Below are 12,010 nucleotides of genomic sequence, written 5' to 3'. Positions count from 1 at the left end.
TCTACATTCTACTCGGGTCTCAACTTGCAGGGAGCTCAGCTGTCACTGACGAGGATCACTCTCAGGTTCAGATGAACTGTGTCCATATTTAAGAGCTCTGTGCATTACTTTTCAAAGCTGAAACATCTCACTGCTCCAGTGTCATTGGAGGGAGGCAATTAAAAAGCCGGGTTTTAACCTGATAATTTGCTAACCCAATATTGCCCCTTTGCTCATTTCATGGACCATCAGAAACATATACCACAGCTTCTAGCCCACCCCTTGCTGCTGTCTTTGCTCAACTGGGAAGGACCCCTGGATGACCTGTGCACCCCCTTCCAAGGGAATTATTAAATCCGCTGTGGTAGAAATATTCAGGTCATCTCCATGCAATGGGTACAGTGTAGTGCACGGGTCTGCAACCTAGGACTAAAGCCCCCATGAGTCCTAGCCATTATAGTCAATGGCGAGGGATCATGGGATTTGTAGTACAAAACATGTTGCGAGATACAGGTTTCAGACCTCTAGGCTAGTGTGTCTTTTTGTTACTGTTGGGATTCAATTTGCCAAGACTGGGGCATCACCAACAAGGATTGGCACAACCAGCCGGGTCATTTAATGTTTAATATCCAGCCCATACTTGCAATTTAGCACCTACCTGAAAATGTGAATTGAAGGGATTAGCCAGACACTAGAGCACAATACCCTTTATTCTTATTCACTCTCACACGTAAATCCAGTCCTGTGTGAATGTAAATCAGAGAATGTGCCCGTTCCCACAATCCCCGGCGGTGTTTTCCTTCTTAATGTCTCCATTGAGAATATGGTCAGGGTTCACAAGAGCGCGGTTACAGTAGACCTCCCGGTACCCCTCACGGCTGCCATCGACATCCACATGGACTGAGCTCTGGTACAGGGTTCCGCTGGTCGGGGGCCAGTCCGCGTCCCCTTCCAGAAGGTTCCGCAGTGCTTTGTAGCGACTTGGCGGCCGCAGGCGGAAGTACTTCTTCACCTGGATCCAGAGAGCTCGGTTTCCCAGGATGGCTTCCTAGAGAAGGAGACATTTTAAAGTGGAATAAAATGAGAGCTACCAAATGATTTCCAATGAATAATAAAATGCATTATGAAACACTCAGCATTCACGACGTTCCCTAAAATGGGGTGTTAAGTTATCCAGTAATAAGGCAACACGAGCTGACCGGTGTGTAGTTGTTTGCAGCACAACATTGCCAAAGCAGATTCTGACTCACAGCCAAGAAACTGAGAGCAGCATTGCAAGAACTTGGCACTAGTGCAAGGCAATTTGCACCAACGCAAACATTTCTCTTGAGAAAAAAAAAAAATATTTCAATGCATTTTTGCATTGGAGAAAATGTGTCAACTAGCACAACCATTTCCCTGGTGAAAAAATGCATTGAAATATGCTGTTTGCACTAAAACAATGTGTTACGTTAGTGCTAATTCCACTTGCACCAGAGCAACGTTTCTCTAATGCCACAGTGTTCCAACCCCTATGTGTATCCAATCAGAAGTGATGGACATGACGCGGACCAGAGGTTTGTCATCATTGTGAGTGCAGGACCCGCTCAGTTGCCATGTAAAGGTGCACAGGGGCAATTCATGGCAGGTGCAAACTGATTGACACTGCGCCTGCACCTGCCACGTGATGTTAAATGTACATACTTCCCAGGGGCAATGTTATAGCAACTTTGTATTTGTGCATGTGAAATTTGCACGAGAGCAAAGATTGTCCTGGTGCAAAATACGAATTCTATCACTGTAGTTTTCCATCAGGGCAGTGTTTGCCCTAGTACTAAATTTGTTTCTCTGGTGCAAAAGTACATCAAAAGAATATGCGTTTTTCACTATGAAGGTTTTTGCCTGGTTGCTAGCTGCCCTTGCATGAGAGTGTGAGGGGGTGGGCGGGGGGGGGGGGGGGGGGGGGGCAACCTGTCTGTGATACTACCCCTATAGGAATCAGATGTGCACTGTCGGGGCAGCCTACCTACCCTCACAAGCAAAGGCACCCCCACAAATGAGAGGCACGTTTACTGGTTAACCTCACAAATGCACCACTGATCAAAGCACATGTTGGTATTGTGATCAAGGGCCTTCCCTTTGCTCGTGCATAAAATATTGCACCTTTTAAAGAAAAAAATAGATTTCTACAGATTGGGCAGAAAACAGAAATCAAAAATAAAGTTTTCTCTTTCTTTTATCAATGTTTGCAAACAGAAGCACACAGTAGCCTGTCGTCTTTGACTCATACCATTATATTTTGAAAGTAAATCCGATCCACCATGCAAAATTCAACAAGCATTGGCAGTGCCAACAGTGTGTGCGGTCATCAGAAAAGAATGTGCCAGGCACTGCCATACCGTAGTGGTATTAACTGACTATTGATGGTAGCATATGTGCAAAATAGTGCGAATGCTTGGGCATTTAACAGCAGTGCCTGGCACATGTATAATACTAGCCGAAACTATTGGCATTGCCAATGCTATTTTTTAACAGGACTTCAGTGAAATACACGCATTGTGCTTATAGAGAGCCTGAAGCCAGACCTATTGCACCGGTAGTTGGTTCACAGCTCCAATTAAGTCCTTCATTCTCAGAAGACTGCTTTGAAAAACTACTGACAGGCACTTCGAGCACAAAGTTTGATGTAAGTCTTGAAAAAGTAGCTCAAAGAGATCCCAGGAGGGTGTGTTTTGGGTAGGGAGGGGCAGGAATTGTGTGGGAATGGCCATAGAGATTAGCATGACCATGGGCAGTCAATGGGTGGGCAAATAACCAAACATCACCTACAAGCTTTGTGTCCATCCTAATATGTCCTTTCTCCCAAGTGGAATTCCAAGTAATCATTTTGGCTTAGAGGTGGCGCTACAGCGTCACCTAATAGCCCAAACTTAAAATGTAGAGTTTTCACATCTTCATCTGATGACATTTCACAAAATTGGCATAGAATCAAATGAGAGTGATTAAGAACTCCTTTGGAAACGATGACGGGACATTCAAGCCAAGCAACACGGGTGGGGCTTTACTGCTGTTCAATGCAATAGATAATGGCAGTGTGTGTTTTCTTCAGATGAACAATGAACGAGAGTTTGTGCAAATGTCATATGACCCAACGCATGAAGTAGCAAGGGGGTACAGGATGCTCTAGATAAAGGAGCAAGGGAGGCAGGATGCTCTAGATAAAGCAGCAAGGGAATAGATGATATTCAGGATAAAGGAGCATGGGGTTTCAGGATGCTCTAGATAAAGGAGTAAGGGGGATACAGGGTGCTCTAGATAAAGGAGAAAGGAGAGACAGGATGATCTAGATAAAGGAGCAAGGGGGATACAAGATACTCTAGATAAAGGATCACAGGGAATATAGGATGTGCTAGATTAAGGAGCAAGGGAATATAAGATGCTCTAGATAAAAGAGCCCTGGGGAGGTAGGATGTACTAGATAAAGGAGCAAGGGGGATACAGGATGCTCTGGACAATGGAGAAAGGGGATATAGGATGGTCTAGATAAAGGAGCAAGGGTGGTATATGATGCTCTAGATAAAGGAGCACAAGGCTATAGTATGCTCTAGATAAAGCAGCAAGGGAATAGATGATATTCAGGATAAAGGAGCATGGGGATACAGCATGCTCTAGATAAAGGAGTAAGGGGATACAGGGTGCTCTAGATAAAAGAGAAAGGAGAGACAGGATGATCTAGATAAAGGAGCAAGGGGGATACAGGATACTCTAGATAAAGGATCACAGGGAATATAGGATGTGCTAGATTAAGGAGCAAGGGAATATATGATGCTCTAGATAAAAGAGCCCGGGGGATATAGGATGGTCTAGATAAAGGAGCAAGGGGGGTATATGATGCTCTAGATAAAGGAGCACAAGGGTGTAGTATGCTCTAGATAAAGGAGTAAGGGGGTGCAAGATGATATAGATAAAGGAGTGTTAGGCAGAATCCTATGCAGTTCCCTTAGGGAGCACTACAGAAGATTAAAGCTACAGGTATATGCAATAAATCCCCTTTAGTATCAGTCTGTACCACAAAGATTTAGTTGGTAGCTGTGGCTGATCAGTCAGACTTATCTCAAGAGGGAGATGAGCAGTATTCAGGGTTTACACAATAGGACCACAGTACAATGGGACAAGGAAACACTGACCAAAGCTTTGTATCAAAAAGAATATATATGTATTTATTTTACATACTCTTAAGTCAACACACATACCAATATTATTAAAGCAAGTTAAAACAGTCAAGGAAAGTATACACTACTCCCTATTTAAATTGTAGACAAGTTTGAGCAAGAGTGAAAACTGAACAAAACGGCACAGTGTAAAACCAAGAAGAAATGGCACACTAACAATTTCTTCAGAGGGAGGGAAAAGTCAAGTTATACAGGGTTAGACTCCTAAACACACCAGCAACACTTCCCAAACAAGTTAGGCAAGGAAGTACTTAACATAAGCAATACTTAGGTGAAAACCGAGCAAAATGGCACTTCAACAATATTAAAAGGGGAAGGAAAGGTGGTTTTAAGAGTTTAGGTGCACCAGCACATTACTTGATGAAAAGCAATCTAGAGAAGGCAGTTGTAACAGATTTAGCCAGAGTCAATAGGCCGGTGCCAGAGTCAGTGGTACAATGCAAAGTGCCCAGGATCAAACAATTCTAGTAGCTGCAGTCAAGTCTGTGTTTACCGAATGAAAAGGAGGGTGCCGAAGGTAAAAAGACAATGTTAGACGATAGGGACGGCCAGCCCAGAAGGTAAGTAAAGGATTTAAAATACCTTTAGCAGTACCCAGCAAAACGGGAGGCCTGGCGGAACAATGTGCCTTGAAAGTGGAAGAGGCTCCTGCGGTGGCGGTAGTTCCTGGCAGTTCCTGCAGTTTGGGAGATCCAGCAGAGGAAGAGAGGCTCTCGTCATGAAGGAAGATTCGAGTTACTGCACTGCCCAAGGATGAAGCCAGCCACGGTGATGCCAAAACGGAATAAAAGGTACACTCCTTTAAATAGCGGTCGTGGTGGATGGGTGCCTTGCTATCCAGTCTCCGAGTGCTTGGCACTGGTGATTCAACCAAGACAGGTGCTGGAAGGCGATTGGCGAACTGGTTGGCCCCACCAGCTCAAGGGAAGAAGACTCTTGCAGGTGAAGATCTTCTCAGAGCGTTGGAGAAAAGTGGTGAGGATCTACAGAAGGTCTTCACCGGTGGTTCAGTCGTTGCAGATGTCTTCAGCTTCTCTCCTCTTCGGGTTTCTCAGGTCCAGTGGTGATGTCTTGTCCTCGAGTCATCAGAGCCCTGCTTTTATGCAGAAAACACCCCATTCATACAGCCTAGCTGTCACTCACACAGCGGGGTGGTTATCCTGGCGGGATAAGCCCCCAGCCTATCAGGGAAGAGTGCGACTTGGGTTTCTTAGGCAACCCTGTCCAGGGTGCCTATTCCCCCTCCCTCGCATCCTGTCTACCCCAGACTCAGTGGCGCCGAAAGGAGGACTTCTGTGCAGAAGCCCACCGAAAGGACAAAAAAAGGATCCCCAACCTGGGTTAGGATTATAGAGGAAGACGCGAGAAAGAAGTTTTAACAGAGATATGGTAAAAATACCCAACCGGAGAATAAATAATAATTAAATAAACCGGAGGTATGTTTGAGGCTATTTAAAAAAATAGCCTCGAACAGTGGGAAAATCCCATAGGAAACTATTCGTGGTTAAACGAAAAGTGGTAGAACCACTGCCACCAGCCATACTCTGATAAAAGGGGGACGAGACATTGTCCCCTTACAAAACAGACACAGGGTAAACATTATTAAGACGTCCAGTACTTCCATATAAGATGGTTTGTACTGCTTCTGTTCAGTAGATTTGACTAGTAAAGTCAATGGTAACTGTACATGCTCTGGGAGACAGTAGTCAGTCCCAGGGTATGGAGTCTATGTTTAGGGGTTACTGTGACACCCCAGTGACACTCCTGTGCTACTGCACTGAGGGTGCTGTGTAACACACAGAAATAGGATACCTATGAGGGTGAGAAAAACCCCATAAACCTTAAGCATAAAAATAACCTAAAACAAACATCGGCAATATGTCTAAGAGTGGGAAAAAGAGTCACTCTTAGCAGGAGAAAAAAGCAAACCCTTCAAATCCAGCAAAGCTACTGGGGTCTATATAGGTAAGGGAAATTAGCCTTTAAAGAGAATCCTCCCTAACATTGCCCACCCCCCCAGACTAAGGGACGGGAGGATCTAATCCACTCCTAGATGAGTCTCTTACCTCTAGTCGGTTAAAAACATCCTAGAGAGATCATTAGCATTTTGGTGGTAACATCCTGACCTGTGCTCAATGGTAAAATCAAACCCTTGGAGGCAGATTTACCATTTTAACAGTTTTGGGTTCTCCCCTTTCATTTGCATCAACTATCTCAAGGGTTGGTGGTCAGTCTGAATAATAAACGTAGAACCATACAAGTATGGCCTAAACTTCTTCAGAGACCACACAATGGCAAAACATTCTCTCTCAATAGTTGACCACCTTGTTTCCGGTTCTTCAGGTTCCTACTGATGAAGCAAATGGGGTGCTCCCTACCTTTCTCATCCAGTTGACTAAGGACTGCACCTATACCTGTTGTTGTCCAATTTTGCACAGCTTCTATCTTGCTAGGCAATGGCCTGATTTCACCACCTTCTACCTCATGACCAAGGTAGACCACTTTACTCTGACCAATTTGACATTTGCTTGCCTTTATGGTCAGCTGGGCCTGTTCAGGAGCCTGCAAAACATATCCTAGGTGGTCAACATGTTCTTTCCAAGTAGGGCTGAACACTGCAATGTCATCCAAGTATGCAATGCAGAAGTCCTCCATCCCATTCAGAACCTGATTAACCATCCTTTGCAATGTTGCAGGTGCATTCTTTAATCCAAAAGGCATAAACTTAAATAGGTATAAGTCAGCTGGGTTGGAGAATGCAGTTTTCTCCTTGGCATGGTCTGTCAGGGCTATTTGCCAATAGCATGACGTGAGATCAAATGTGCTGAGGTACTTGGCTGAACCAAGTCTATCCACCAGCTCATTTGTCCTTGGCAAAGCATGGGCATCAGTCTTAGTGACTGCATTTAGAGCTCCATAGTCCACACAGAATCCCAACTCCTTGGATCCTGCCTTTGGTACTAACACAACTGGGCTAGACCATGGACTAGTAGAGGGCTCTATTACCCCGAGATCAAGAATCTTGTTGTCCTCTCCTTTGATGTGGGTTCTTACATTCTCTGACATTCTGTAACTCCTGCTTTTGACAGGTAAACAGTCACCAGTGTTGATATCATGCTGTCCCCAGGAGGTCAAGCCTGGTGCCAGTGAAAACAAGGGGGCAAATTTATTCAACAAAACTTTGCACTCCTCCTGTTGTTCAGAAGTCAGATTAGAAGAGATATTAACTCCTTCTATTTTCTCATCTAAAGGTTCGCCTCTGAGGAGGTCAAGCAGAGGTTCACTCTCCTCCTCCCCTTGAGCTGAAGCTAGAAGCAAAGCTCCCAGTTCTGGTCTCAAGACATAAGCCTTTAAACGGTTCATGTGAAAGACTCTGGGAGCCTCCTTAGGATTGCCTAAATCCACCAGATAGTTCACCTCTCCAAGTTTTCCCACAATCTTGAAGGGTCCTATCCACTTGTCCTGCAAGGCCCTCTGCCTTAAGAAGAACTAGCTGGTCTTGAGCGAACTCAACCGTGTGGGCCTTCTGGTCATGCCAATACTTGACCAGAGCCTGACCTGCTTTCAAGTTGTCACTTGCCTCCGCCATCATGTGTGACATTCTCCTCCGGAGTCCTACCACATAGTCAGTCACTCTGACTGGCTTGGGGGAATGAGCACTCTCCAACCCCTCCTTAATCACGGTCAATGGACCTCTAACTGGATGGCCATAGAGAAGTTCAAAGGGACTGTACCCTACTCCCTCCTGAGGGACTTCTCTATATGCAAAGAGAAGGCATGGCAGTAGAAGATCCCACTTTCCTTTAAGAGGGTCTTCTAAAGCTCCCATCATGCTCTTCATGGTTCTGTTGAACCTTTCTACCAACCCATTTGTCTGAGGGTGTTATGCTGTTGAGAACTTGTAGGTAACTCCACAGTTTTTCCACATGGCCTCCATGTAGTGGGACATAACATTTGACCTCCTGTCGATATTACCTCCTTAGGAAACCCAACCCTGGTAAAAAAAAACAAAAATACCAAGGAGGGCCTTAGCCACAGCCTGGGCTGTAACAGTCCTCATAGGAATAGCTTCAGGGTACCTAGTAGCATGGTCTACTACAACAAGTATAAACCTGTTGCCTAAAGAGGTTGGAGGGTCAAGAGGACCGACAATGTCAATTCCAGCCCTCTAAAATAGTACTCGCACCACAGAGAGAGGCACTAGAGGTGCCACGTTCTTGGAGCCACTCTTACCAGAGGTTTGGCAAGTGTGGCAACTCTTGCAATACTTATCTACCTCAGCCCCCATTTTAGGCCAATAAAAGTAGAGAGAGAGCCTTTCCTCTGTCTTCTTGAAACTCAAGTGACCAGCCAAAGGTATCTCATGGGCTAGTTGCAAGAATTGGAGTCTGCTCTCTTTGGGCACTACAAGTCTTTTGTAGTCTCTAGGGGTTGACTCAGTCGGTTCACTGTAGTGCCCCAAGAGAGCAGACTCCAATTCTTGCAACTAGCCCACTGGGAAGAGGCCATTTTCCCAGTGCAACCTATACTTCCCAGGCTCTTTCCCTTCAAGCTGAGAAGCTGCCTGGTGGCGAAGACCTTCCAGAGGTGGACATTCTCTTTGCCCCGTACTGAAGTCTGCCCTGTTGGGACCACCTTCTTCCAGTAAAGACTGCAGCTCAGGATGGTCCAAAGGGTCCAGATCTCCAATAAGATCCTGGCCTTCTACTAGATCTGAATCCTCAGGCTCTATTTCAACCACACAGGGTTGTACCTCACTCTCAGCCTCAGCTGGATGAGGAGTCACAGGAGTGACCTTGGACAACCTAGGGGATGTCCTTGTTGGAAGCACAGGAGTGCTTGCTGCTGGTTTCTTCTTAGAAGTCTTGGGTTTCCCCTTTGCTTCTGGTTGCTTAGAAATAGCAGTTAGTAACTCCAGTGGAGGGTGAGTGATTTCTTCTTCTATCATCTCCTCGGCTGAGCCTCTCAAGGTCCTCTCCCTTGCAGGTCTGGTGAGCTCCTGTAATCTTTTACTAGGAGGTCCGGGAGTACTTGACACTACTCCAAGATCTTTAAGATCATTTCCCAACAGCACCCTTCCAGGTACTTCAGATTGCATACTAACAGGTATCCTGACAGTCATGTCATTGCACTGGATGAAAGTTGGTAACTGGGGAAGCATTTGCACAGGGCCTCCAGCTAACTTGGTGAGGCGTTTGGGTGCCTTAGCAACATCCTCCACCTTGAAAAAAGATTTGTCCACCACAGTTATGCTGGCCCCAGTGTCTCTAATGGCAGGGGTCTCCTGACCATTGACTAGGACACTGTCTTTATAATACTCTTTAGCATTAGGAGGGATAGAATTATACACATCTAAATTCTGTTGTTCCCACAACCCCACAACCCCAAGGATACTAAAGATACTAAAGATACACTAGCTGAGACTCTGATGGGGTCTTCAGCTAGTAGTTGAAAGTTTCCGCTTGCCATTTGTACTTCCTCCTCTGGACCGAAGGCTAAGGAGACAGTGTGGACCCCTGAAGGTTTACCCTTACATCTGGGATCTGCTTTCACATGGTCAGTTGAACCACAAACATAACATTTCCCAAATGTCTTTATGAATGGTGGCTTGTTCTGACCGCCTTCTGGTCTGAGACCAGAAGGTACACTAGCCTGATTAGGTTTCCTTTGTGGCTTACCCTTAGAGTTTTGTTTGTGACCCTCTTTGGAATTGGAATTATTAGAATTCTCTTTGTTGTCTTTCTTAGGCTGCTTTCCCTCATCCTTTTTCTGAGTGACCCCAGAATGCTTGTGAGTAGCCCTGTTGACAACCCACAAGTTAGCAGCCTTAGCTAGTTTCTTGAAATCTATTTCCTTTGAATCAGCCAAGTGCTGTCTGAGCTCAGGAGAGCAGGCATCCTAGATAGACAATATTTGTCATTCCTTCATAAGTGTTCACTCTGTAATCCTTAATCCATCCCTCTAAGTTTTTCAAACACGCACTCACCCAGGTAGTCCAAGGGGTACCATCATGCTTTTTGAGGGTCCTAAACCTCTTAAGGTACTGGGAAGGGGTCTTCCCAAATCTAGCTATTAAAGCTAGTTTCACACATTCATAATCCATACTATGCACCTTCCCCAACTCCATTACCACATCAGATGCAACAGGGTCCCCCCTAGAGAATAACCAGGGAAATAACTGATTCCCTGTGATTTCCTGGAGCCCATGATTGTACTCAAACATAGCTAACCAATATAACACATCCAACTTAGGTTCATAAATACCCACAATCTCTTTCGGCATCCGGGTCTCTTTGGACTGGAAGATCTAGAGGATCCCAAAGACAATTTCTTCATCTCCAGCTCATGATTGAGCTCCATTTTTCTGAGCCTTAGTTCTTGGTGTTTCTGTTCAGATTCGGCCTTAATTCTTTTGAATTCAAGTTCAAACCTAATTTGTTCTAGTGAGATAAATTCAGGACTTAATGTGGGACCTGACACAGGTCGGAGTAGACAAGCCTTGAGGCCTTTGAGCAGGCAGAGGGCGTTATATTATCAGCCTCCTCTTCCTCATCTGCTTCAACAATAACATCATCCCCATTCTCCAGACTTTGGGCCTCATCACGAGTTTGGCGGTAACCCTTAAATCTGGCGGTAGCACTATTACCGCCGGATTTAAGGGTCCGCCAAATCAGGGCTTCGGCGGATTTCTGCCCAGCTCTGAGCTTGGGGGAAATCCGCCGAAAATGTGCGCTCAAATCCACCGGCGGTATGAGCGCGAAATTTTCCCATTGAGCTCAATGGGGAATGGGGCATTCCCGAATGGGCTCAATGGGGACTTCCAATACTGCCAAACCCGTGTTCTGGCGCTAATAGCACCGGGGGGTTTGGCAGTAGGGCAGATAGCGCCAGCTCTATTAGCGCCAGCGTTACCGCCCAACTCGTGATGAGGCTCTTTGATTCTCTAACAATCTTTGAATCAACTCTGATTTCTTGCCTTTGGCAGGAAGACTTTCCTGTCTGCACAGATCCCTTAAATAATCAGCAGTATTTACAAGGAGGGTCTCCTGGCTATAGCCTCCCATATTTGACTTTTGTTTAAAATAAACTATTAGTGATTGTTAAGCCTTGTGGTTAATTGAACCAAGGTACTAGCAGCACTCTAAAATGTAAACTCATTACTTTATCCTCACTACTGTACACCAGTGTTAGGCAGAATCCTATGCAGTTCCCTTAGGGAGCACTACAGAAGATTAAGACTACAGGTATATGCAATAAATCCCCTTTTGTATCAGTCGGTACCACACAGATTTAGTTGGTAGCTGTGGCTGAGCAGTCAGACTTATCTCAAGAGGGAGATGAGCAGTATTCAGGGTTTACACAATAGGTAGTACAGTACTATGGGACAAGGAAACACTGACCAAAGCTTTGTATCAAAAAGAATATATATATTTATTTTACACACTCTTAAGTCAACACACATATCACTATTATTAAAGCAAGTTAAAACAGTCAAGAAAAGTATACACTACTCCCTATTCAAACTGTAGACAAGTTTGAGCAAGAGTGAAAACTGAGCACAACAGCACAGTGTAAAACCAATCAGAAATGGCACTCTAACACTTTCTTCAGAGCGACGGAAAGGTCAAGTTATACAGGGTTAGACTCCTAAACACACCAGCAACACTTCCCAAACAAGTTAGGCAAGGCAGTACTTTAGCATAAGCAATACGTAGGTGAAAACAAGCAAAATGGCACTTCAACAATATTTAAAAGGGGAAGGAAAGGTGGTCATAAGAGTTTAGGTGCACCAACCCATTTTTTGATGAAAAGCAATCTAG

At 45.1% G+C, this 12,010-nt stretch overlaps 1 protein-coding gene across 2 annotated transcripts in view; it reads right to left on the bottom strand.

Moving 5' to 3' along the window:
- Window positions 1–671: 671 nt before the first annotated feature.
- LOC138491101 (probable cation-transporting ATPase 13A4) overlaps window positions 672–12,010 on the bottom strand; it is a 978,968-nt gene continuing 967,629 nt past the window's right edge. For both annotated transcript variants that reach the window (XM_069617419.1, XM_069617420.1), the window contains one exon: window positions 672–1,027. In XM_069617419.1, coding sequence (XP_069473520.1) covers window positions 737–1,027 — 291 coding nt within the window. In that variant the 3' untranslated portion in view covers window positions 672–736. The remainder of the gene's footprint in view (window positions 1,028–12,010) is intronic.

This window comes from Ambystoma mexicanum, chromosome 10, assembly GCF_040938575.1.
Source record: "Ambystoma mexicanum isolate Mex_15411 chromosome 10, UKY_AmexF1_1, whole genome shotgun sequence".
In the NCBI taxonomy this organism is placed as follows: domain Eukaryota; kingdom Metazoa; phylum Chordata; class Amphibia; order Caudata; family Ambystomatidae; genus Ambystoma; species Ambystoma mexicanum.
Note: the sequence above shows the minus strand (reverse complement) of the source record. Positions and strands in the feature narration are given on the sequence as shown.